Raw genomic sequence first — 27672 nt, forward strand, 5'->3', positions numbered from 1 at the left:
ACCCAAAAGCTCTCTGATTCTCCTGCTTGGGTAGGACGCAGAATAATCAAATTATAAATTTATATTTGTAATTTATTTTACAGGGGGAAAACACTTTGGGTTGGTCCTAAGCCTCCTAATAATATCAGGACACAATGTTTCAGAGAATACCCAAAGTAATTGGAAGGCTTTTGGGGGAGTGGGGTGGGGAAATAAGAAAATGCAAATACTTAATGCAAAATACTACTGACTTCATCGGGGTCCAAATCATCAGGATTGGCTAGATCACCAGATACAGTGGTATCACTAGAATACACAAAGGAAGACCTCAAAATTAGAATACTAAACTTCACAACAGTTGCTAAAATTCAAAAGCATATTTAAAAGAAGCTCAAATAAAGCAGCTAGCAGAAATACTCCAAAGGGAAAAGAAACAAATAGTTAGGAGGAAAGCATACTATAGTGAAAACATGAATAACATTTTAGACAACTGGGGGGGGGGGGTTCTGTAGAATCCGTTCTGTAGAAATTATTAACTCTCATATCAATATAATGCTTTGCTCCTGAAAAAAGACTGCAAAGCAATATTTTTCTAGATCTCATTCTATGACTAAGACACTGTGACACAATACATAGCTCAGATCCAGTATTTCCACAAGCCCATTGGTGCAAGGATGTTCCCAAATAAGTGGTTTACATTTCCTGCCTCTTAACTACTAAACCAATGGATCCCATCCAAACTACTGAGAGGTCCGTGAGAAGTATTCATGTGGTGTGTGCATGTCCCCACCGCTCAGAAATTACATACCTACCCTCCATTTCCATTTTTTCCAACTGGGAATTCATGCAGGTATTTCTTTACCAATGTGTGCAACCTTAATAAAAACAACCATGGAAGTGCACCGCAGCAAATGTTGTGAGATTCCACAATGGGCAACATGAATATCCCTTTTGGATCTGTCACCAGAAAGCTGGTCAAGGAAGTCTGCTTGCTGTTCTTCTTTCCCTTGCTGGCATGGTCCCCTGTTTCAGCAGAGGGCATAGCTTTCTAAATAACCCATGATGCAACCCAACCTTAGGGGAAGCTACACAAAGACTTCTCCCCTCGCCCTTCAAATATGAAACTGACAACATTCTGGTAAGTTTCAGGAAGTATTATTCTTTCCTTCTTCCGTGTCCTTAGGTTAACTCTTCACCACCTGTCTTGACATTTCTCTCTTCCTTCACTCCCAATTCATGTTTACACATTGTAGCTGTTTGTTCCCCCTCAGTTTTTCTACAGAGGTTTTGAGCAAGAACAGCTTTTGCAAAACCTTCATATTAAAATTAAAGTGCTGTTTTATTTTCTGCAAACCCTGACCTCAGCATGCAGCAACTGGAAATGGAAGTAAGCATAGTTTCAGCCACTGCAAGAAAAAACATGCCCTGCACTTGCCGATTCTTCCTAAAGATCTAGTCTTATACAGCTGTTTTGCTCAAGAGAAGTTTTGAACGAAACAGTGGTTTCACAAATTAAAAAAAATATGTACTCCAGGGCTAAACTAGGTGTAATGTGCTAAACTCATCATTGACAAGGGGCTTTTCTTTTTTAATCAATAGCATGCATGACCAGGTAATTTTCACGGGAACCACAGACATGCACGCACACACCCACCCACCCGCCACACATACATGCTGCACTTTTTTATTATTAAAAAAAGCCCCCACTACTGAAGCAATTCCTAAAAATGTACTTAGTGTCACAGTTCCTCCTCTTTGTAATCCATAGAACTGTTGGTGTTTGTGGTCTATGACAATGCCTATTACAGTGGTACCTCGGGTTACATACGCTTCAGGTTACATACGCTTCAGGTTACAGACTCGGCTAACCCAGAAATAGTACCTTGGGTTACGAACTTTGCTTCAGAATGAGAACAGAAATTGTACTCCAGCGGCACAGCGGCAGCAGCAGGCCCCATTAGCTAAAGTGGTGCTTCAGGTTAAGAACAGTTTCAGGTTAAGAACGGACCTAAGTACTTAACCCAAGGTACCACTGTATATCAAACTGTTACATGGGGCAGTAAGTTTCTCTGCTCACACACTCCCTACAAGTCTGCTCTGGGGGGCAGGGGCACATGGCGAGAGAAGGGAAATGATACGTTGCATCACACAGTCAGAAGTCCTTGCACTAACGTAGCTACTTTTTTGTTGGATACCACTCTTGGTCACCAACAGCATGGCACTATGCCCTCTGTATCTACCAATGTTCTGTGGGGGCCATTGTAACATTTTGACACTCATGTTTTCTACATCTTGAGAGCCAGTGTGCTGTAGCGGTTAGAGTGTTGGGACTAGGACCTGAGAGGCTGGGGTTCAAATCCCCACCTGGCCAGGAAGTTCACTGGGTGACCTTGGGCCAGTCACCGCCTCTCAGCCTAGCCTACCTCACAGGGTTGCTGCGAAGATAAAGTGTGTGTGGGGGGGAGAAGTATGTACACCACCTCGAGTTCCTTGGAGAAGAATATAAATGCAATAAGCAAATGCATTGTATAAATGAAGATTTACCTCAATGCTTCCGATACCAGGGCAATACGACCATAATCCCAGAATCTTTTTCTTATAAAAGAAAATACCAACAATAAAATCTAAAATAAAAGAAGTAACATTCATTCAGAGGCATAAGGTTTCGTTATTTCATATTAAGCTGGCTTCAGATATGACAGTGCCATAAGAGCACCAGGACCAAATTTTTCATACTTGACAAAAACTTTGGATTTTTATTGTTGTAACACCAGAAAGTAGCTTATGGCTACTATTGGACAGGGCCTTTTTTAGAGCAAAAAGAATAAAACATGTGCTGTGAAGGGTGGGAAATACATGTCTTAAGCTTGACGAGAAAGAATTCAGACAAATCCAAGTTATGGTAATTCTGACATGGTACTCTGAAATATAGTTTGACCACACACTTATTCTGCATCCCCTCCATATATATTTCTTTGGCCAGGACAAGCCAGACCTTGCAGCACAGTCTGTCTTAAGGGAAGGAAAACATTTGTGCAAGACAAAGGATGCATCTATTTCAGCAGGGTAAATTACATAACGCGGGTGGCGCTGTGGGTTAAACCACAGAGCCCAGGGCTTGCCAATCAGAAGGTCGATGGTTCGAATCCCTGCAAAGGGGTGAGCTCCTGTTGTTCGGTCCCTGCTCCTGCCAACCTAGCAGTTTGAAAGCACATCAAAGTGCAAGTAGATAAATAGGTACCACTCCAGCGGGAAGGTAAACGGCATTTCCGTGCGCTGCTCTGGTTCGCCAGAAGCGGCTTAGTCATGCTGGCCACATGACCCGGAAGCTGTACGCCGGCTCCCTCGGCCAATAAAGCAAGATGAGCGCTGCAACCCCAGAGTCGTCCGTGACTGGACCTAATGGTCAGGGGTCCCTTTACCTTTAAATTACATGATGATTCACCCTTAAGAACACAAGCCCTATTGGATTGGACAATAAGTCCAGCTTATTTACAGGAAACACTTTCTACATATCCACCATAGAGCTTCTCTTTTTTGCAGAGGATTCTGGGACTTGTCTTAACACACATGCTCAATTGATGTGGCACACTGACCATACTTCTTGAGCCTCACCATTGCCCCACCAGGCCCTTCCTCAGACCTTGCTTTGGGAACTTGGGGATTGTATAAGAGGCAGTTATCTGCCAAAACTGAGACTCCTAAAATTTACTTACCAAAAAGCAAGTAACATCGAGCAGAAGGACAATAGGGACTCCACCAAAGCTTACACCTTGAAGCACAGTACTTCCCCGTGCTCTGCTGTAGCAGTAGGATCCATTGCCACCACGGTAATCTGTTTTAGTCCCATTCCATGAGTGAGCCAGCCACAAATCTCCAAAGAATGGAATCATGTTGTTTCACTTAGAAAACAAAATCATAGGGCAAGTTACAACAGGCAAGAAAGCATTATGTATATAGATAATATATAGAGCACAAAGTCAGAAAAGACTGGCTGAAGCAAAATCTATATTAATAACAACAACTATTCCCCATTACTTAAATAGCTTTGGAACAGTTCAATGGAACAATCAAAACATAAGCTTTTATTGCCAGTATGTACTTTGTCACTATAGTCCTGCCTCTATGTTCTATGTCATCAAGGCCCAAGTCATGAAGGAATTAGTATGAAAGGATTGAATTGGGAAAAGCCTGCAGCAGGATGGAACTGTAAACACCACAGATCTGTCATTTTCTAGCTCAGCTATGACACAAAAAATGCTCCCATAGAATCTCCCTTATCATTCTCTCTCATTCATATATATCACAGAGGGGAGGAGAGAAACAGAGACTGAAATTCACCACCGCCAAATAATAGGTCACCTCTGTGTCCACATAATATGTAAAAAATAATAAAGGTCCTCAAGTATGCTTTTGTGGTTGGCACTGGCAGGCACCAGATTTGTGTTTTTTACTGTAGAACGCAGTCAATCAACAAAAGTATCAATTTTATAATAGTTCTGGAGGACTGCATGTAAAAAATCTTGTAATTTCAAGAGAGTAAGTTTTAATTCAACTGGGTCCAACCTTGATCCAAACCACATGGGAAAGCAAAGTGTCCCAGTGTTTATGCTTCAATTGCTGGGGTGAAGCAGTGACCTAGAGGACTGTGACAAGCAGGTGGGGTGATGCCCACGGCACACTCTCAAAACTGCCAATCAGCCCCAAAAGGGAAGACCTGTTTCAGAGGTTTTGCAGGGCAAAGCCAAGTATCAAAGCTATCCAATACCTTAAACTGCTTTAGACATATTCATAATTTCACGCTTTAAGCATGAAGGAAACTGGTTCAGCCCCATCCAGCTGCTATAAACAACTGAATAGTCTTTTAAATTGTAGGTGACAACCAGCCATCATTAAGTTATGTATGTACAGGCAAATCATCTAAAGATGAATGCAAAGAGAAAATTATTTAAGAGCTCACAGCAAGTGACAAAGCAAAATCTGATGTAAAATCAGATTTTACATTCTTATGAAGGAACTTTTAAGTTTTCACAGCTGTAATTTTACAGTGTACCCAAGAAACCATCCAAATGAAGACATCCAATATGTTCTTTACAAAATTCTATGATGTTAGGCCTCATTCCAAAACAGATACAGTTCATGGTTAAAAGGCAAGTTGATGGGTTAATTATCTGTTTAGATCAATGCCTCCCAAACTTGGGTCTCCAGCTGTTTTTGGGCTACAGTACCCATCATCCCTGACCACTTGTCCTGGCAGCTAGGGATGATGGGAATTGTAGTCCCAAACCAGCTGGAGACCCAAGTTTGGGAAACACTGGTTTAGAGATGAAACTTGTTCACGTCCTGTCATCCCACACATTAATTTAATTTCAAGGGAATGAACCAGAAAGCAGCACTTATTTTACCCACCAAATCACAGCTCCACAAGAGAGGTAACAGGACAATGATTGCCCTTCTGTTTCTGAAATTCTGATTTGCCTGCAACAAAAATAATTTCAGGGCAGTCTACAACCTGCAGAGGGCAGAAGAGAGCCATCCCAGATCTATCACTAGGCGGTTGATAATTACACATCATCTCAGCAATTATCAAGCCTGCCCAAACTTCCCTCAACAGAAGAATAAGGTATTTTATTTATTAACAAATGTCAACCAGCAATAGCCTGCCCAGTGCAGGTGCTTGGGAGAGGCTCAGAAATTAGATCACAGCCCAATTTAACTTGATATATTAAGAAAATGTGGGCGTCTACCCCAGGATAAGTAGGGATGAAGGGTCTAAAATTGCCCCTCTCTCGTCCCCAGAAGTTTAGGGCTGCCACCCTCCCCTTCCCCCTGGCAGGGGAGGGCCTGTGCTTTAGCACCCACAGAACCTGCTGAAATTTAACTGGGCAGCTTCTCCCCACCCACCCGCACCAGGAAAGCGGCTGGATTTCTGCCAACTCATACAGCTGTTATAGACTCGGGGCCTCTGAAGCCATTAAAAAACAGTTGTAAAACAAAACGTGGCTATAAAATAACGGGCCCATCCGAGATTAGAACTACAGGTGGCGAAAGAGTGCGAGTAAGTTGTTTCAGAGTCGCACAATTCACCAGGGAAGTCGCCTCCACTTGATAATAAAGAGAAAATGGAAGCCAGGTGAAGAGAGGACGGAGGGGACTTGCCTGAAGTCGAAGGGGCCGGGAAGAGGAGCCGGGAGGGAGGCTTGGGTGGGTGCCGGGGACACACACACATAAACACACGCCTTGGCCACAACTCACAAACACTTTAAGAGAGCAGGAAGTGGCTGGGAAGCAGCCGAAGAGGAGCTGCTGCTCTCCCTGCCGGGCAGGGGCAAAGGACCCCCCCACCCCCACCTCCTGGCCACGGGTGGCGCCTGTGCTTTAATTCCTCTTTCGAGGAGGAAAGCCCGCCCGGTTACCGCCGCGCACAACCCCTTGGCCAGAAATGGCCCCGTCCTCCGTTACCTGAGCCACCAGCTCTGCTAAGTGGGAATGACGAGGGCGCAGGTGACCCCGCCCCGCCCCCGTCGCGAATGCAACAGATGACTTGCCCGAGCCGCGCATGCGCCCCCGTTATGGGGACCAGGCCCTGCCCTGCCCACCGCTCCTCGGTGTGAGTCTTCTCCCTCCACCTGCGACGAGCCTTGTTGCGGCCTCAGGAGAACGGCCTTCCCTGGCGGGCACGCCCTTGGGCACCACAGGCAGGCCGCGCGCCGACGTGCTTCCGCCCGCTTTCTGTAAGGTGACAACGAGGCTGTGGAGGAAACAAGGCAGCTGCTGCTTCGCTGGTAACTGATAACACACACGCAAGGCTCGTTTTCAAGTATAGGTCTACCTGCTGCCGTTTGCAGGCTGTACGAAGATGCGAGTGTTTCGTGGCTCCTTCACAGGTTTTGTATTCTAACAGGAGAAGCTCTCGAAATATATATATAAAAACAAAATGAATTGTCCTGTAGCACCTTAGAGACCAACTAAGTTTGTTCTTGGTATAAGCTTTCGTGTGCTTGCACACTTCTTGTGCATGAAAGCTTATACCAAGAACAAACTTAGTTGGTTTCCAAGGTGCTCCTGGACTAATATATATATATATATATCGACTGTGTCAGACCAAAACGGCTACCTACCTGAAAGGAGTAGCTCTGTGACCTTATTTAAGGTCACATCCCTTCAAATTCATTGGAATTGGATTTGGTGGTTCTACCTAGTGGTGTGGGGAAAACAACCTACACATGCTCAAAAGTACTCCTAACTTCATTTATCTGGACATAAAAGGTAAAGGTAAAGGTACCCCTGCCCGTACGGGCCAGTCTTGACAGACTCTGGGGTTGTGCGCCCATCTCACTTAAGAGGCCAGGGGCCAGCGCTGTCCGGAGACACTTCCGGGTCACATGGCCAGTATCCCCACTTAATTCAGTATGGCTTCCTTCTGAGTAAACATGGTTAGGATTGTGGTGTATTTTGATTAAGGTGGGAAAAGATATATCCATTTTCTCCACAACATGCATAATTGTATAAGGGGAAGTTTCCTTCCTCTCCCATGATCCTAAAACTCAGGACCATTCAAGGAAGCTGAATGCTGGAAGGTCAAGACAAAATATTGTCTCATCAGCTGTCTTTCTTACCAGCTAATGCTAGTAAAAGGTGCTTCTAGCCTCCAGTGATAGGATCTAGGAGCACCTCCTGAATACAAACTTGCTCCTTTAGAGGGAGTACAAGTTGATTCAGAGCAAATAACTGGTTGGTCTCTGAGATCTGGGAAATGTTCTCTGTCTGAGTCTTGCCACGTTTCAAGCTTAGTTTATGGGTCCTCATCTAGCCCACCTATGCACTGATCCAGGGCTTGCACATCCTCTCCTGATTCAGATGTTATAAAGAAATAGAGCTGAATGTCATCAGCATAGTGATGACACCTCACTCCAAATCCCCTAATGACAGCTCCCAACAGCATCACATAGATGTTAAATAGCATTGGAGACAGAATAGCGCCCTGTTGCACCCCACAGCACAAACACAAGGTTACAACTAATCACAGTAAGCCCATCTGTTCCTCAATTTGTGGACAGAATTGCTTTTGTTTGGCATTGTTTTTCTGGTGGCAAAAGAAGCATTTGCTCACTAGTTAGCAAGCACTTTTCATTTCTGGGAATAAATGAAAACGTAGTGTCTGTGACATGGGTCAAGACTCTCTTAAATCCTTCTAACCATTTTATTTTGAAGATACCACATACCCCCCGAACAGCTCTTTAACACCCAAGGAAACTAAATGTGCAAGTGCATTTGTGTGACTTTCTTCATATGTGGCTTAAATTACTGGACACCAGGACATACAAATTTCAGATAAACCTCACCTTTCCATTTATCCTTCCCAGCAGGATTTTCCTCTGTGGGTCAGCATCCCTGTAGGGTGTACATATCCTCAACATTTTGGGCACCAGGTGGTACGAGGAGTTACCACTTACATAACTGCTCCCTGTGGTCACAACATTTCTACTACACAGGCATTTTGTTTTTTTCTGAGCGGTGAATGTTGAACTGTGGCCAGATTAGCTGTTAAATGCTTTCTTGTTGAAACCCTAATTAATAGATCCAATTCATTTTCTTGACACTTTACTTCCAGATCCTTTTGAAGTTTTCGTCACACAATATGCTTCTTAGATGTAAACCATTGATGCTTTACATGTACCTTCATAACATAAAGTGATAATATTACACAAGTACCATACAAATCAGATTTTTGCACTCATCTGTAATACTGAGCAGATGCAAGCCAGTCTTTCCTGTTACATGAACATTAGGCTGTAGTCCAGACCAGTCTGAGCCAGCTCAGAAGGCACCTGTATAATTATCTATTGGATTTTGCTATTATTATTTAGAATTTGAATTAACTTGACATTCAAAACATGCTGTACAAAATATTTTAGCCCAAATCTACCAATACCAAGACACAGGTCTACCAGGCTTGCATGTTGAGCACACTGCTTTATGGTAGTAAGTCATGGGCAAATTACACTCACCAGGAGCAACATCTCAATGCCTTCCACATGCACTACATCAGGAAAATTTTGGGCATTGCAGGGCAGGACAGAGTCTCAAACAAATATGTGAATATGATCAAGCCCACATTCCCAGCATATTTGCACTCCTGTCTCAGCGATGCCTGCACTGGCTTGCTCATATTTACAGAACAGAAGATGGCAGGATCCCCCAGGACGTGCTCTATGGGGAGCTGGCTTCAGGCACAAGGCCTGTTGGCAGACCAACTCTCTTATAAAGACATCTGCAAACATGACTGGCGACATTAACCCCACTGTGCGGGAATCCCTTGCAGTGCCTGAGACAGTTTCGTCATACATCCACAGCAATGACCAGAGGAGGAATGACTGCTGCTGGGAGGAGCGCAGAAAGAAGAAATGCCATGGTACACCTGCATCAGCACAATTGGATGCCTTCATCTGCCCCAGCAGCTTCTCCCTTATCAGTCTCTACAACCACAGCAGGTGCTGTAACTCTCAAAGGGTTTCACTCTACTCCCAAGGTGCACTTCATTGTCTCCCAAGACAGACGGACGCCAACAACAACAGCTCAGGCCTGGAAGCCAACCCTGTATGCAAATTCTTTAATCACATGGCAATATTAAAAGGTTTCATTCGTGCACGACAGGGAAAAAAAATCTGTCTGTTTCCCTTGCTCTCTATTCTGAAACCCCCGCTGCTATCCAACCCCAGCTACCTGATTCGCACACAACACTACAATACTCTTTTCTTCTTCAAGCTGCTTAGAACTTTGAATGGGAGCATTTTGTTGTGAGCTTCCATTTGTACAGTTCTAATTTTAATGGTACAGATGCTCGTGTTGTTAACAGCTCTGCAGTGACAGTAATTTAATTCACACCTCCTTTGCACTTTAGGAAGGCAGCATGAGTTCCCACTGATAATCTCACAGAACATACCCAATGCGGTGAACACAGGATGGTGCTGCTCTTTGAGGTAGGCAGGGAGCTCTTGTTGGTGTGACATATGCAGTGTAGCTAGAGGCAGCAAAGGGATGTGAAAGTGAAATGTATGATTACATTATTTTAATAAGATAGGGAGGTGCCTGCTCCCATCTCCCCCCAAAGGAATGACTTTAGCACAGGAGTGGGGAATCTGTGGCCCACCAGATGGGGTTTAACTTCCAACTCCCGTCGGCTTCATCTAGCATGGCTGATTGGGAAATGTGATGGTAGATGTAATTCAGCGACATCTGGGGGTCCACAAGTCCCCATTAGTAAAACAGAACCAAACCAGACAACGGAAGAATTCCACTGTAATCCCATATACTTTGCAGAAAATGTCTCTTGGATTCTCTTCATTCAGGCATGTTCCTAATGTCGCTGGCTATAGTTCAGAATACAGTAGTATGATAAAATCATTCCAGATTGTAGTAACTGAAAGCACAAAATGAAAGAGCTGGCACAAAAATTCTCACCCATGAATCCCCTCTTTCCCCACCCCGCATTCTTACCCGACTCTGCACAATTTTAGTTTCTTTCATTGTTACATGTTCGTGTTGGTTACTTCGCCTCCCTGAACTTGCTTTATACTTCATTTCTATAGGGTGGTTGCTGCTGCTGCTTCTTCCACCAAGCAGTCCTGCATTCTTAGAAGTTCTTTCTTTCTCTGCAATGCTCCCAGGCCTTGCCACCGCCTTTATCGCATATAGAGTGTGTGCATTCTCCTAGCACATGGGTATCAAACAGCAGTCACGTCTCATCAATCTTCTGTCTTGCAACTAAGCATATGACTAGTATTATGTAAATTAACGCAGCACGGGGAAAGCACAAGCAACAACGGGATAGCTCTGCATGGCTTTCTTGGATGCATTTACAGTGTGTTGCAAGGTAATTTTTCATTGGGAACTGGTAATGGAAATTGTCATTGCTCAAAATGTGTTTAATTCAGATTGTCTGTTTAAGACAGATGGGGAACTGGCTGTGGCCCTTCAGATGTCTTTGGATTCCATGTCCCATCAGTCCCAGCCAGCTAGGCTAATGCTTAGATATTATGGGAGTTGTAGTCAAGCACAGCTTCCCCATCCCAGGTTAAAAAGAGTATATATGAGCCTGAGGGGTAAAGTCCTTTTGAACATGTGTAATCTCCATATTGTAAGATCTTAGTAAAAAGGTAAAAGAGGTTAAATCCCTTTGAACATGAGAGAGCTCCGTAATCTCACATAGTTTGGCCCTAAATGGCTTGAAGAGATGGTTCCTAGAAATAATGACCCTCAAGCTACCACTTGCATACACACCCCTGTACTTAGTTTTGCCTTCTTTTTAATTATTATAATTTTATCACAGCTGATTTAACTCTATGTATTAAATGTGACTTTTTTAAATATAGGAAATACATTTTTAAAAGAATAATGGAAGGTAAACCTAGCTGTGTCATAAATCCAACAAACATTTACGGGGCAATCCTGAGTAAAGCAATTCCCACTAAGTGAGCCCCAGCTTTAATAAATGGGAAGTTAATATATGTTAATTTCTCAAAGAGCTTTATTGTGACCCCTGGACATTTTTAAAGCCTTTAAGACTTTTCATTATGTCACACACAGAAGTTTCATACTATTGCTGGATCTTGAGTTCTAGAGTTCATGTAGGAACTGAGCCAGTGTAAAAGGAAAGATAGTTGTGTATATATTTAGGCCCTGCCACACAAATGCTAAGAGAGAGAAAGAGAAGTTATACTTTCTGTGAACACCAAAGTACTACATACTTTGAGTAAATGTTTTTTAAAATCCTCTTGAGTATGGAAGGTTCTGTCACTTAACTCAAGCAACTGTTCCAGAATCTCAAATGATATTATTGTTAATAATGTGTAACGGTCAGAGTATGTACTATTCATACCATATATTTGTTGGAAATGTTACAGCAGTCTTTGCAATTTTTTGGCCAAGATCTAGCAAAGTGCCACCTCTTTCCTAATTTACAGCTGGAGAATTAAAGCTCTTTGCACTAACCATCTTGCAGGTCTTTAGCAGGAGACTTTCTCCACAATTCTTATTTAGATTGGTCTTTAATATGTATTTTGGCTGAGGTGATGGAGCCAGCACCTTCTAGGAAATTTAGAAATGCAAATCACCTTGTATTTTATTTGCATGAGGTTTGTGACAGGCTCTGCCTTTGAAGGTCTTTATTAATGTATCCAAATAACACCTAGTAGAAGTTGCTGTTATTTGCAGAAGGACCTTTAAAGGGGGTGGGAATGAATAGAGCAGCATTTACTTTTTCCTTTGTTGGAACAAGAGACACATGGAGAAATTAAAAGTCAACAGAATTCTAATTATAGGAAGAACTTTTCTTATGCAATGCATAATTAACCTGTGCAAATTGAAGCCACAAGATGTAAGAGGAAACCAAGAGCTTAGTCAAATTAGTCGCATTCAGAAAACCTACTTGCATGCCAAGGAATTATAGGTGTAATCCACCACCTGCTGAAATCCATAGCAAGCCTCTCCCATTGCACCATTCTACATCATTTTCTAATTGTATAGATCTTCAGCTATGTTATATGCCGTTTTAAAATGGCATATAACATAGATCCCTGTTAAAGGAATGCAACCTCTGATAGAACAAGATGTAATTTAACAATCATAAAATAGCAATCATAAAATAGCAATAATAAAAAGCAGTCCAACAATATACATGCAATAATCTGGCTGTTTTGTATGCTTGTATACATAAGTCAGGCAGGCAATGCTTACCAGGTCTTGGTATGCTGAACTTTCGTCTTGTCTCCAACCAGCAAAACCAAATGGAACTCCTGAGGAAAGAGGAAGTGAGCAATAGCTAGCTGAAGGAAAGTAATTAAGCTGCTGTGCTTCTTGTTCCCTATTCTAAAAAGTGCCATAGAAAGGTCTTTTCTGCAGAAAACCCTGGCACACTGCAATATAATTTAAAGCATAATTGAATGCAAATAATTTGAAACATCTGACCCACGTTTTTCTGCTGCAGAGTGCAGTCGGATGGGGTATAGGTAATGTCCACTAACTGGTACAATAACGTGCACTATTTCATATAACCTACTTGAAGAAAAAACTCAGGCTGCAGTAACAGTGACTTGAACTGTGCCACATTTTATGTTTTGAACACATGGTTTCCATGTTGGAGAAATATAATCCCTGAGGACAAATAATGCAATTCTTCTTAAATTTACACAGGAGGAGGGTTGTAGCAAATAATACCCTCCCTTGATTCGCTATGAAGACGTTTGGATTTTTAAAATAGAAAAGCAGCATATAAATATTTTAAATAAAAACAAAGTGGCTTACAATAAAAATTATACAGTTGAATCAAACCTACATACACCCTAAGACCATCAAAGAAGTTGCTGCCAGGGTGAACAGAGCAGTTTTAAAATATAAAAATAAAAATCGGATGAAAAGAGCAGAACCACTGCTGATCGTCCATTATAAAAACCTTAGAGAGAAAAAGTCTCTTAACTTGTTGTCCATAAGATGATAATGTTATCTTGCAGATCTGCCTAGGGAGGATATTCTAAACACATGATGCCTCCTGTGAAAAAGCCTCCTCCCCAATCATCATCTAACCTCTGCAAGCAAGAACACTCTGAGAAGGGTTTCAGAAGCAAATCTTGAAAATCAGAGTAATTTCTATGGGGGAAAGCAGCCCTTCCCAGTATTCAGAGTTGAGTATTGGGTGTTTGGGAAGTCGGCAGGATCAAGTTCCCTGCAGGGAGCTCAGTCAAGCCACATCTCTACCTACCTTAATGATGTCAGGTGCTGCACAGGTGGACATGGTTTGGGGAAAACAGCCTCATAGACCCCATTGAGACTCAGGCCAGGCAAATTTGCTACGTGATATGCACAAGCAGGACTGAGCCACAATGAGCCTTGTGCTCCTTCCTCCTCACCCTTCCTCCTACATGGTGTGAGGAAGAGTTCAAAAACTTTCTCTTCCATTATTACATACTTACTGCGGTTTGCTTTGTCATGCCTGACAACCTGTGGCTCATTTAAAATAAACCAACTTCAAACAGTGGTGTTTGAAGCTTGAAAGTTTAAATATTATAGTTAGTGTTTGTTTTTAGTCCATGGTGTATTAATTTTTTCACATTCATATACAGTGGTACCTCGCGTTACAGACACTTCAGGTTACAGACGCTTCAGGTTACAGACTCCGCTAACCCAGAAATAGTACCTTGGGTTAAGAACTTTGCTTCAGGATGAGAACAGAAATCGTGTGGCAGTGGCAGCAGGAGGTCCCAATGGCTAAAGTGGTACCTCAGGTTAAGAACAGTTTCTGGTTAAGAACGGACCTCCAGAACGAATTATGTTCTTAACCCGAGGTACCACTGTAATGTAACAGTACAGTCCCTTAGTCTCCCTCCACCTGACCTCGTTCTTGCTTCCTCTTTTCATTTTCTTTTCTAAGTCACTTTGCATTGCCTGGAGCAAAAAAGCAAACAATAAATCTAATGATGATGATAATGATACAGCATTTTAATCTCTGACATTCAGTTATCTAGCATGCTATATAGCAGGCATAGGCAAGCTCGGCCCTTCAGATGTTTTGGGACAACAATTCCCACCATCCCTGACCACTGGTCCTGTTAGCTAGGGATAATGGGAGTTGCAGTCCCAAAACATCTGGAGGGCCGAGTTTGCCTATGCCTGCTATACAGTATTCAGGTTTTCATGCCTAGACACAGGTTAGGATGAATGAATGTCATCAGTGCTCTGTCTTAGTCCTAGATTAACATCCATTAAGTCGGGCAGGTTTCCCTCACTGCCCTGTGCCTCCCACTGTTTCTAGTTGTGGGTATTATTCAGTGAAGAGGTCCAAAAATGCACTTCCCATCTCCCAGAAGCTTGATTTTATGTATTTTTTAGAATATAATCTTGTACAGTAGTTGCAGGAGTTCCTGTATCCAGTTTTCTTCGCTTGGTGTGGTCTGGGCTTTCCAGTATTGAAGGATTATTCATTTTGCTGCAAGTCTGGCTTGGTTGCATCTCATTCCTGCAAATGCAGTAAACTTTGGTATAGCCTGTACATGGCCTATTGACAACTATGAAAAGCATAAGATTAAACATCAGATTAAATAAACTGAGGCACTAACCACCTCTAGCAAATATTCTGTCATACTTTCTATTGCAGGTATATTTGAAATGCTTATCTTTACAATTAGGTTTGAGCCTATCACACTTCCTACTTAACACATAGGATTTATTGATGAAAGAGAATGCGGTCATTATGCAAATACACACCTGCAAGAAAGCAGGTGATCCTTATGGTATGGTTAGATAGCAAAAACTAGTTTTACATTTGCTGAAATGACCACTGTAAACTTTACATGTAGTCTTTGGCTGGTCTCTTATATTTCATTCTTTGCAGACACTTTAAATCCCTTGTCTGACATTTTAAATCCACCATGTAGATTCCAATACACATCACACAGAAGGAGCTCCTATAAAATGCCTGCCTTTTCTTGTTTGCATGACAAAAAGGGAATAGTAAAACCAGCAATTGGAGGAGATAATCACCACTGTGTGAAAAAGAGTTCAATCCACATTTTTTTCTTTCTAACTGAGCTTCAACTGTTTGCCTAATAATTTTACGTTACCTGTTGAGCTCATAAATCTGCTTCCAATACACATTTGGCATTAAAGGGTTTTCTTTCTATTAGACTGGACATCAGACATGAAAGAAAGCACTTTCTAATCTAGGGGCCCTCACTGCAGTGCACCACCAGAAGATTGTATTTATCATTAATGCTTAACAGACCTTAACACATACCGCTTAAATCCATGAAAATAATAAGCAGGTGATTCAGAACTACATTCACACTTTTGGGTAGAGTACTTCTGTGGTGACAGCAATAGTCTAAGTTCATGCTTGCTTTGTAATTCCTGATTCTAAAAGTAGTTAGCTGTATTAGATAACTCTGTTTCTATTCCTTCAGAATACACAAAAATGCTTTATGATCTCTTCCCTGGAAAATGGGCTATGAAGGTCTTTTTGTATCCATGCTTAAGGATTGGGTATTTCATCCTGCATTAGATTGGTTAAAAGAAAATAATATTCAGGGGGTTTATTTCACAGGGTTTGAGACATCTAATATAGGTGCAGTTGAAGATTGCAAATTTGCACTTCAATCATGCTGTTTGGGCTATCCAAATAAATCCTGCTACTTTCACACAGTACAAAATTCTCTCATGGAAGACACCTTCCCTCCCTTTTTAAAACTTATAGGGCAGCTGGGCATGCTACAAAGTGCAGTGCTGGTGTGACTGATGCTACCTGCCATCTTATTTTGCTCAGAGGCACACTCTACATTTATGCAAATGTATTTTGTGAGTCTGTGTTCTGAGTCCTTTAAGACTCTAGCAAAGCTCCTGCAAACAGGTGATAATTATGGTCAGGTGGTGGTGGGGATTCTTGTGAGTACACAATTGCCATGTAAAGGATCTCTCTAGGACTACAGTAGGTCATGACCAATGATGTTTTACAATTATGGTGTATTTTTAAAAAAAAAATACTACATTTGTTTGGAATTGTACATTCCTTTTTATTAAAACCTCATCAAAAAACTACCATTCCAATTAACACAAATTTATTTTTCATAGAAAGAATTGCTGAATATAAAAGCATCAAACACATTACACATTACAAAGCTGTGAACACATTACACATTACAATACACTACAAATTAGATTGTCCTTTTCTCATTTTGGTTTGAAACTGGTTTTGGGAGAAATGTATCAAGACAGAGTATTGCATAAGAAACAACAGGATTGTGGCTAGTGTGTGTACACAGCTTCTCAAACCAGTGTTGGGAGCACACTTGATGCAGAGTAAATGAGAGTGTGGAAGAACAAGTGTTGGTGAAGGAAAATCAGCATGGCCTGCAAAAGCAAGCCCTGCCTCTCTAAAACCTTTTAGCGTGTCAACAAGCATGTGTGGATAGGGGTGATCAGGCTGACAGTGTACACTTGGATGCTCAAATGCTCCTGAGTAAACATAATGGGATAAGAGTACAGATTCTTTAGGGTCAGTAACTGACTAACGAGCAGGAAGCAGAGAGTAGTAATAAATTGACAGTTCTCATATTGAAAGGATGTAAGAAGTGAAGTCCCTCCAAGGATCCTTATTTGGACTGAAACTTTCTAACTTGTTCATAAATGACCTGGAGTTTGGGGAGAACGGTGAAGTAGCCAAAACTATAGAAAACACCGTATTATTTAGAGTGATAAAAGATATTGAAAAGAGCTCTGAAAGGATCTTTCCAAACTAGTTGAAAGGGCATCAAAACGGCAAATTCAGTTCAGTGTAAACAAGTGTAAAGTAATGCACATTGGGGAAGGGAGTGAACCTAACTTCACATATACACTGTTGTGGTCCAGCCTAACCTAGTTCACAGGGTTGTAAGGTAAGGTTACTAGATGTCCCCGTTTCCCATTGAAATTGAAAAGTGTCCCCTGATTCATTGAAAAAAATGTGGTAAAATGTAAGGATATAATAAGGAAAGAGAGAACAATATAATAATAATAATAACAAGCAGGAAGCTGAAGCAACTATGAGGAAAGGTTTTCAGTTTAGCAACAAGTGAAATAAGGAGGAAACATGATACAGGTTTTTCAAAACCATGGTTGGTGTGGGAAAAGTACATAGGTTTGTCTTCCTCTTTCATAATACTAGGATCTTCCAATGAATCGGAGCAGTGGAAGATTCAGGGCAAACTGAAGCACTTCTACATACAGTGGTACCTTGGGTTATAGACGCTTCAGGTTACAGACTCCGCTAACCCAGAAATAGTACCTCGGGTTAAGAACTTTGCTTCAGGATGAGAACAGAAATCGTGCAGCGGCGGCACTGCAGCAGCGGGAGGCCCCATTAGCTAAAGTGGTACCTGAGGTTAAGAACATTTTCAGGTTAAGAATGACCTCCAGAACGAATTAAGTTCTTAACCCGAGGTACCACTGTACAGAGCATAGTTTTGGAATTTGCTTTCCAAGACGTCGGTATGACCACCAAGTGATTCCAAAAGGGATTAGACAAATTAATGGAAGGTAAAGCTACGCTGTGATCCTGTATTTGCTATCTGCAGGATGAGAGGCACCATGCCTCTGAATACCAGTTGCTGTGGAGCACAGAGTGGCTGGGGCAACCCAGTCAGATGGGCAGCATAGAAATAATAAAAGTATTACTATTAAGGAAGGAAGAACAGTTGCTCTTATGCTCTGTTTGTGGGCTTCCTATAAGCAACTGGCTGAATATTGTGGGGGACAGGATGTTGGACATAGCATGGACATAGCCAGGATTTTTCTGGGGAGAGGGGGCAGGCATTTTGTTGTGGGGGCTGAACCTCAGTTTGCTGTGTATTTTTATTTATTTTTATTGATTGGGGGCAGCTGCCCCTCCCTGCCCCCCCCTGGCAACACCCATGCATGATAGTGTATATGCAGTATGATCAAGCAGGGCTCTCCATATGTTCTTAATTTTTCAGTAACTATGCTTTTTTTGCTGTGAATGGAAATGTCACAGAGATTAACAAGGCAAACGTTCCCCATAGTAAAAGCATAATAACGCCGGAGGAAAGGAGTTCATTGTTGCTTTGTTCCCTCTCAAAGGTGGTTGTCTTCTGTAATAAGTGGTGTTACTACAGTAATGGGATTTTGCCAGGTTTTTCTCCTGAAAAACGATGTGGTAGTTGAATACTGCCTTCAATGCCCAACCTGTATGTTTCAGAAATCTAACATTCAACCTTGCCTGGTTCAAGGAGATAAACTACTGCAGTGTTATGATTAATGACTATTAAACAACAGCAGCAGCAGCAACAACAGTGTAACTGTAGTAATTCATTAACTTGGCAAAAGAAAGTACTTGAACTAGAGAGATTGTTCTGGATATATTTTTTTTAATGTAGCTATTGTTAGGAGAATTAATATGTTACAAGTTATAGTGTGTTCCATCTTTATGATCAAATTTAAGGAATTCTGTGTGATCCATGTAGCATTGAGCACGTTGGCTATCTATGTGAACGCCATATATCTGCACCCGGTAGAAAGGCAGTTTAGTTGCTCTCTACACTGGTATATATTTCCACTGATATCCACAAGACTTTGCATGAGGTTTTCTGGATTATGAAGCAGGACCTGATATTAATCTTATGAATAACAGCAATTGATGTGATTTACAAATGCTAATTGGTCCAAGAATTATTCTCAAACCTCCCACCCTGCCCAGTTTATGTATTTACTGCACAAAAAAGGTGTCATAGCGCATTTCATAACGTTGCCATGTCTTTTCCTTCATGGAGATTCGGCAGACAACAACAGAATGACTGGAGGAAACCTGAGTTGTTTAGGGCCACAGAGAGCTTTGGGAACGTGTAGAGAGTCTTCTAAATATTTCTGTTTTAAGTTCAAATGCACTGGAAGGTGTTACTATAGCTTGGATGTATCAAAGGGGATGTAACACTTCCAAGCCCCCTGCCTCACTTCTGCTTGTGGAATTTGTAATGCCAGTGGGATCAGACTTGCTATATAAACCCACCACATTAGATCCCTTTCCCATTCAGGCAGCTTGAAACCTTGCAGAGCTGTCTCTTCTTCGCCAAGAACAGCTTGTGCTGAGGAGAGAGAGAGAGAGAGAGTGATTTAGGGGCTCTTCTCCCCACCGATAGCTAGGCAAAGGATGGCTGTGAATCTCAGATGCTTGGTAACCTGTGCTCTCATCATAGCTGCCACCGCGAATGGATTTACCCAGAAAGGACTCAAACAGATATTGCTGGATAAATTAGGGCTTCCTGAGGTCCCTGCTCTTCAGAGGACAGACATGGAAAATCTGGTCATTCCGGAAAATGCAAGGAATAAATACATGTCTATGCTGAAGCGCCGCCGAGAGAAGCGGAGAGCAATGCCCAGTCTAGCTGGTATCCTTAGAGGAATTCCTGGCAATGCAGGTAAACTTTGCTGTTATCGTCACAAGTAACTAAAAGCAAGTCAGTCCTAAACTGAAATCTGCATCTGGTCTAGAATTTTATAGATTCAGGCTGTGTAATAACTATTATGCAAATCACTGTAACAGTATCTCTGAGAAATGCAGACCTAAATTTATACCCAAAGATTAATTTTTCAGCTTAAGTCTCTCTGTATATACAATACATTTGTCCTAAATGTGATGATAAGGTGGTGCAATAGACTTGTTTAACAATTAAACAGGATTGATTTCAGGGAATGTATACCTCTTGAATAAGTTTCTCATGCTTCATGTTATTATGCATTATATTGCAAGTGGTATTCATAGAGTTAATCTGCTATTAGAAATTCACAGGATTAATTTGCATCCCTTTCCTGAAGGGCAGCACAGTCTTAAGTGTGCTTACTCCATATGTCAAAAGGACATATTCTCAAGTAACAATGCAATCCTATCCATACCTATGAAGAAATAAGCTATACTAAGTTCAATGAGGCTTGCAAGGGAAGTGGGTGCAGGATTGCCCACTCCTTAGCCTGCTTACTGTATCTGTACTTCCTTTATCTATTTTCTTACATGTATATTCCATCTTTCTTCCATGATGGAACTGAAGGCACTGTACATGTAGCTTTCAAGCTACATGACACCCACCCAGGCATTGACCAGACCAGACATGCTTGCTTCAGCAATGTACATTCTGGGGGCGGAGGGGCTGAAGGTTTAAAATAGGCATTAGGTGGAAAAATGACTATATATTGTGTGGTAGCTGGTTTAACCATTAACTCACGGTGGCTCTAAGTACATAGGGAACCTCTTATTTATGGGTTCCATCCACACAGTGAGTTGTACTATTTCTCAACAACCAAGGGAGTGTGTGAGGAGTGTGTGACACAATTCAACTCACTGTGCTAGTGACTATGTAGCACATGGTTACTTAGTGTATTATCTAGCACAATTATCTCTCTTTTGTAATGAAGAATTCACCAGAGGGACCTTTGATCTCTGTTTGTGTTTTATGTACTAAGCTTGCAATACAGAAAGTATTGCAATCGGAGTAAAAAAAATGGGGGGGGGGGTAAACAGTTGCCTTTCCCACTGATTCCTGCTGTGTCGTCCATACTAGCACATATTTCCATAACCAGGAGGGTGAACAATGTGGGATGAAGTTGCAGAGGAACAGTAGAGAGTGGATTCGCACTGAGTACCAATCTGCCATATCTTCAGAACTGGTGTCCAGTAAATAATGTAACTGCAACGTGACTTCATATCTTTTGTAGACAACTCCTTCCAGTGCTAAGCTTTCCTTAAAAAGATTTTCCCGATGCATAACTTAAAACCCTTTTTTCTGTTATTTTAAAATAACAGCCTGCATTTATACAGAACCAAAATACAAAATGTCCCAAACCGGAAATAAACAACCTATTAAACTGTCTTTCTCTTTATCCACTGGGTTGCACATGAAGAAGATATGATTGATCTATCACAGGAATGAGGAACATGTGACCAGCCAGATGTTGTTGGACTGACCACTGGACCAGCTGGCTGGGGCTGAAAGGAGTTGGTGTCCAATAATAACCGGCGGGTCAGATGATTCCTCTCCCTATTCTGAAGTAACATAAAAGGAAAGTCTTTTTTTAAAGTGACAAATGAAAACAATGATGAATATAAGTATTTCGGTTGTTTCCAAATGCATAACAGATATTCCTGGAGACATTCTCTATTCGGACACCACCCGTCAAAAACTTATCTTCGACATGGAAGGCAGGATACCAGCAAACAGCGAAGTCACCATGGCTGAGCTGAAGCTTTTCAAAAAGCCCCTGGAGAGGAAACACCTGCCCATCAAGCCATCTCATCGGCCAGTCATGAATGCCAGGGTGAGCGTGTACTGGGTGCAGCCCCAAGAGAATGGCACCAACCGGACCTCTTTGATTGATTCCAGGTATGAAGAAGGAGTCTGATCTAATGGCTCAGGAGAGGTTCACTTGAATAGAACCACACTCAGCAGTGCTGTTTCAAGGGCAGGGGGGCAAGCCTTCTCTCAAATATATGCATGGTTTTCAAAATGTCTTCATTTCCTTACAGTGTTTCCCAGATGAGATCATTTATTAAGATGATCATCATAATTGTTATTTTCTTGAAGAGCTTGTCTGCCTAATCTATTGCTCTGCAGTTACAAAAGCAGGGTTTACCTGTTTACCTCATTATCAGGCATACATCTTAATGTACCCTGGAGGTTGTATAGTGGTACCTCGGGTTAAGTACTTAATTTGTTCCGGGGGTCTGTTCTTAACCTGAAACTGTTCTTAACCTGAAGCACCACTTTAGCTAATGGGGCCTCCTGCTGCTGCTTCGCTGCTGGAGCACGATTTCTGTTCTCATCCTGAAGCAAAGTTCTTAACCCAAGGTACTATTTCTGGGTTAGCGGAGTCTGTAACCTGAAGCATATGTAACCTGAAGCGTATGTAACCTGAAGCGTATGTAACCCGAGGTACCACTGTATAAAGAATTGTTACTTATAAGGGAAGCCTTTATGCAGAAGTTGAGATCAGTCTAGGCTTTTACAGCATTTCTAACCTAAGTGAATTTTATTTTGCCTTTTAAATTGAGGTGCCTTTTCCACCCAAGTTCAAAATGCAATATGTGAATAGGCTCGGAGATCAGGCAAAAGTCCTATTAGTTCAGTTCCTTTTTGAAAACAAATATTGTATTCTCACTCATTCCAATGTTTTTCTTTCAATTTCAGTCTGTTATTCTGGTATAAAGAAGCTAGTAGATATCTCCCCCTGTATGTGTTTTTATTCTAGGTTCTCTCTCCACTATTAACCCATTTTTTTTGTCTATTTAGGTTAGTTCCACTTATGGAGTCTGGCTGGAAGAATTTCGATGTCACCCAGGCAGTGCATTTTTGGCTAAAGACCAAGAGGCAGGGGCCGATGATCCTGGAGATCTGGATTGAAGGAGAAAGATTAGGCAGCTATGCCTCTGAAATGGCCAAAAGTGTGCGCTTTACTTCTCAAGATCCTTCGGACAAAGCACTGGGCAAGCCTGAGTTGGTGCTTTATACCCTTAACCTGGAAGACTATGGGTAAGTTTCAAACTTTAATCACATTGGTTACCGGGGAGTTTTATTTCTGCCCTTTAATACTGAAGACAAACTCAGGCACAGTTTAGATAGCCCTTAAACCCAATCCAAACCATGTTTTCTCAAAAGTAAGCTCAGTGGATTTTGCTCAGTATTGCAATCCTACAGCATGACAATAGGCATGTTTACTTTCCTTGCTGTGTTTCCTGGGAGAATTGAGTTTTACAATGTGTACTTTTGGAACTGATCTTGAGATACTCATCCACCTCGCATTGCTTTTAAAAGATGCAATGGTTGCATTGGATATACAGCTATCTATACCGTGGTACACAGAAATCCCAACAATCAACTAATTTCTTCCAAAAGCTGCTGATTATTGCTACATTCTTGCAGTATACTGGAGACAAACAATCACACAAACCATTATGAGAGAACGAGGGAAAAGGTTAGGATTGTGTTGCAGGTGAATCTCTCTCTCTCTCTCTCTCTCTCTCTCTCTCTCTCTCTCTCTCTCTCACACACACACACACACACACACAAAGAATAGGTGAAACAAATTAAGTTTGTTTCATTAAAACAGTGCCCAATGTTTTATTAGGAAGAAATACAGATTTTATCGTTGCTAAACTGTGTGATGCAGTGGATAGAGTGGACCAGGGAGTCCAGGGTTCAAATCCCTGCTCACCTGGAGACCACTGGGTGAGTGGATCAGTTGCCATCTTTTGGTCCAGGGTTGGGGTACCTGGGGCCCTCAAGTTGTTGTTGGACTCCAACTCCCATCAGACCCAGCTAGTATGGTTAAGGATGATGGGAGTTGCAGTCCGGCTACATCCAGAGGGCCACAGGTTCCCCACCCCCATCTTAGGGTAAAAACCAAACCGTCAGCATCAGGGCTTTGTGGAGTAGCAGGACATTCACATCCCTGCTGCTCAGGGCAACCAAGGGGTGCAGGTGAGGGACAGGATGGTGGGGTTTAAAGTTGTTATGTGACAGCAGTGAGTCCAGTTCACGGCTCAGCCCTGCCTCCTCTCTGCCTTCAGAACACTCCATTTCATGGCTTTCCACCGGCTCACTCTGGTTAGGCCTACTACCCACCCACACATTTGAAGGGCAGAAGGGGAAAGTTGACAACATCAGCACTGGTCGGTGGGAGGTCGGTTTAGTTGGAAGAAAAGTCACCTCCACCTAACCCAACCCTTCTTCCCCAAGTTTGGTATAAGGAGAGGTGATTGGATTTCTCTGCCCTTCTAACCCACTTCACATAGTTGTTGTGAAGATACATATGTGTGAAGCCATGTGGGAAGCTATCATGTGTGCCTCAAAAGGGTAATAGACAATCAAACACATACCGACACTTAAACACTAGAAGAATAAGCATGTTTGCGCCAGTTCTAGCATTTGTAAGCTCCAGATTGTCTCCAGCTTGGGTCTTTCTACATCTCAGACATAAAACTATCTGCTTTTCTTCGGCAGGGGACCTGGAGATTGTGAAGGAGGAACCCTGACTGAGAAGACTGCCTGCTGCCGCCAGGAACATTACATCAATTTCCGAGAGCTGACCTGGACACAGTATTGGATTATCGAGCCAGCCGGCTACCAGGCTTACCACTGTGTGGGTGCCTGCCGGCAACCCAAGAACTTGCTGCACCATTTTGGCTACGGAGAAAGAACCTGTGCTGTGGTGGAGAGCTCTCCGCTCCCCATGATGTATCTTGTCAAGAAGGGAAACTACACTGAAATTGAGGTGGCAGAGTTCCCTAATATGATTGTAGAAAAATGTGGCTGCATCATGGACCATATAGCAGCGGTCTAGCCACACACCAAACACAGAATGGCAGAAAGGCAAGAGGTAGCCTGTTGCAGGGTGCTCTTTTCCTCGTTTAGTTCTCCTAATTCTAACCACATATCACCCGTGGCACACTGAATTCGGTTGCTGGTCTTCTTCATACATTTGAACAATAATTTGGTTCCTCTCCTGTCATAGGTATGCAATTTTGCAGTCTCAAATGCAGGTTGTTCCAATCTGGATGGAATTTTGCAGTGTATAACTTGTATGTCTGCCTTTCATGGCCACAATGGCTGTGCTCTACCTCCACTGTTGCAGATAGGATGCCTTTGTACAAGAGGTTGCTGGGAATCTCAAGTGGGAAGAGTGCTGTTGCACTTAGGTCCTGTTTGTGGGCTTCTCATAGGTGTCTGGTTGACCACTGTGAGAACAGGATGCGGGACTAAATTGGCCTTTGGTCTTACTGGGTTCTTATATTCTATTTACTGAGAGTTTGTTTGTTTGTTGCTGGGCTATCATTTTCCATGGCAGAGCAGCAAAGTAGGATATAATCCCAAATTCAGTGAGCGATAGCAGTTTGTTAATGATAGTTGAAATCTGTCAGCACCAGAGAAAGATTGCTGGAATAGATGGATTTATCACTGGTCCTTCATGACAGTTCTTCTGTCATGTGGTGTAATGGTTAAGAGTGCTAGACTCGTAATCTGGTGAACCAGGTTCGCTTCCCCGCTCCTCCACATGCAGCTGCTGGGTGACCTTGGGCCAGTCACACTTCTTTCAAGTCTCTCAGCCTCACTCACCTCACAGAGTGTTTGTTGTGGGGGAGGAAGGGAAAGGAGAATGTTAGCCGCTTTGAGACTCCTTTGGGAAGTGATAAAGCGGGATATCAAAGCCAAACTCTTCTTCTTCTGTTATTACTAACAAAACACCCATCAAAACAAGGGATAGGCATCTGTATGATGAGAGGACAGCATCCTACAAGGAGCACTTTGAGATGAATTGCATGTGCCTCCAAGCAGAGTCCTACAGCACCTCTTGCAGGATCCCTGTGGGTAACGACTAAGCCCTTGGTATCAGGGATGGAGGACAGGTTTACCTTCACTTGCAACAGTGTCCAGAGTGCAGTGTAACTTTCTCCCATGGCAGTGAATGGCTGCAATTCACTCCTGTGGAGAAAAAGTAAAGGGGTGTATTGAGGATAGAGGTTTTCAAGCTTTTTGAGTGCACGGCTCCCTTGACCAATACCATTCTTTCTGCAGCACCCTTGTGGGACTCAGGAGCCCAGTTATGTCACCCCTTTCCTGCCAAGCTGAAAGCCTCTCACCCTTTTGCAGTGTTCCCTCAGCCTCCTCTCCTCTCGCCTCTCCTTGGGAGTCCTCCAGGCAGCTCCCACAGCCACCCCAGCCTCTGAGCCGCCTCAGCTCCTGGCAACCAGCACCCCCTGGCCAGCCCCAGAGGCATCATTTCCCTGGGGAGCTTGTAGCCGGGGCTGCTGCAATAAACAGCTGTGCTAGCCCACTTGCCCACTGAAACCAAGAGAGTTTTAAACGTGTGTCACCTTTCCTGGATCACACCCATGGAAAGTTTTGCATTTCCCAGCTGCACTGATTTTAGTGGGAGAGTACAGTGTGTAGTTAAATATCTCCAGCTGAAATCAATGGGCCTTTAAAAGTTGTCAGCTTTGACTGGATCTAAGGTTGGCAGATTTGACTATCCAGTTGAACTTGCTCCCAGACCATGACCAACATTCTGTCCATTACAATCAGACCATATTATTATACCACAAACTATCTTAGGAATCATAAAAAGCACTTACCTATTAATAATATAGAATCCATATATATTCTCCGTCCTTATTTGCTATCTCCATCAGAAGGCTGATCTATGTACCTTATGGGTTAAAAAGTGAGCCAGAAACCCTGTAATAAGTGGGACTTGTGTGTAAAGATGCTTGCTGCATATGATTGCAAGATCTCGTCCTTTTTCATTTGTAACATAAAAACAATGTGATTGATGAGGTTCCCCTGAATTTTGTACATATTGACATACTAGGAAAAACAATAAAATATACAATGAATACAGTGGATTATTTTATTTGAATCTTTAAAAATATGCACACAAACAATTACTCTTTTATAATTTGGGTAATGTAGCCTGTTTTGAATGGGGCTTCCAAAACTTTAAAATATCCTATTTAAAACAAAAAAATAAAAACAAGAAAGGAGATAAAATCTGATCTTTGTAAGGGACTGCAAAACAGATGGATATGTGCAAACAGAATGAGTCTGTGGAACTGGCTGTAATTCACTCATAGGCGCCGACTCCATGGGGCCTGAGGGGGCCCGAGCCCCCTCAAAAATTCGTTTGGGGGGGCTCTGCCCCTCCAATAATTTAAGAAAATTATTACCGTATTTTTCCCTCAAAAAGAGAAAGCGGCTGCTTTCCTGCATTCTGCCTCAGGGTCTTACTGCCCACCCTCCTCTGTTTCCTTGCTGTGTTTGCTCAAACGGAACAAAGAGCAGGGAAAGCCCCTCCCCTCCAGGCAAGCAGGCAGGAGGGAGAGAGAGAGAGAGAGAGAGCGCGTGCCGTGCGAGCTGGCTGGCTTGGGTGGGTAGGTGAGGGAAAACTTTTGCCTTCCTTTCCTCCTTGCCATTATACCCCTCCCCTGCATTCTTAGCCAGCTGCTTCTCTGCACACCCCTCTCGTGCTCCTTGTCCGTTCTGTGTTTTTCCTTCCCTCCCCACTTAAAATGTGGTTTAAAAGCATGGATCCGCATGGATCCTCAGGATCTTTGCATTGGGTCACCCCAAATTCACCATCAGATCACATAGCATGTCCATGGCTACAGCC

At 42.5% G+C, this 27672-nt stretch overlaps 2 protein-coding genes across 6 annotated transcripts in view; one reads left to right on the plus strand and one right to left on the minus strand.

Annotated features, from left to right (window-relative positions):
• The window catches only part of TMEM63A (transmembrane protein 63A), a 33967-nt gene extending 21129 nt beyond the window's left edge, over window positions 1-12838 (minus strand). Inside the window, exons 1-5 of one of the 4 annotated variants that reach the window (XM_081903913.1) lie at window positions 6442-6576; window positions 5389-5457; window positions 3696-3881; window positions 2524-2603; window positions 231-285 (exon numbers count right to left, since the gene is read on the minus strand). In XM_081903913.1, coding sequence (XP_081760039.1) covers window positions 231-285; window positions 2524-2603; window positions 3696-3872 — 312 coding nt within the window. In that variant the 5' untranslated portion in view covers window positions 3873-3881; window positions 5389-5457; window positions 6442-6576. Of the gene's footprint in view, window positions 1-230; window positions 286-2523; window positions 2604-3695; window positions 3882-5388; window positions 5477-6441; window positions 6577-12717 lie in introns of those variants that run through there. The other 3 variants (XM_081903916.1, XM_081903915.1, XM_081903914.1) reach the window with 3 other exon arrangements.
• Window positions 12839-17980: 5142 nt separating this feature from the next.
• LOC309366229 (left-right determination factor 2-like) lies at window positions 17981-26507 on the plus strand. 2 transcript variants are annotated; one of them, XM_081904701.1, is made up of 5 exons: window positions 17981-18042; window positions 19716-19937; window positions 21650-21893; window positions 22800-23039; window positions 24510-26507. In XM_081904701.1, the coding sequence occupies exons 1-5, from the start codon at window positions 18036-18038 to the stop codon at window positions 24847-24849; spliced, it is 1053 nt and encodes a 350-aa protein (XP_081760827.1). In that variant the 5' UTR covers window positions 17981-18035; the 3' UTR covers window positions 24850-26507. The 2 variants fall into 2 exon arrangements, with proteins under 2 accessions (XP_081760827.1, XP_081760826.1); XM_081904700.1 differs by lacking the exon at window positions 17981-18042 and having other exon boundaries at window positions 18335-19937.
• The last annotated feature ends 1165 nt before the right edge of the window (window positions 26508-27672 follow it).

Source organism: Podarcis melisellensis (assembly GCF_964234715.1).
Source record: "Podarcis melisellensis genome assembly, chromosome: 3".
Lineage (NCBI taxonomy): Eukaryota > Metazoa > Chordata > Lepidosauria > Squamata > Lacertidae > Podarcis > Podarcis melisellensis.

What these genes read in the sequence shown, in the direction of transcription:
- LOC309366229 (XM_081904700.1), top strand. Translation starts at nt 19,670, where the DNA reads ATGGCTGTGAATCTCAGATGCTTGGTAACCTGTGCTCTCATCATAGCT. An exon ending in AGGAATTCCTGGCAATGCAG is followed by an intron (nt 19,938 to 21,649) that starts GTAAACTTTGCT and finishes AATGCATAACAG; the next exon opens with ATATTCCTGGAGACATTCTC. An exon ending in CTTAACCTGGAAGACTATGG is followed by an intron (nt 23,040 to 24,509) that starts GTAAGTTTCAAA and finishes TTTCTTCGGCAG; the next exon opens with GGGACCTGGAGATTGTGAAG.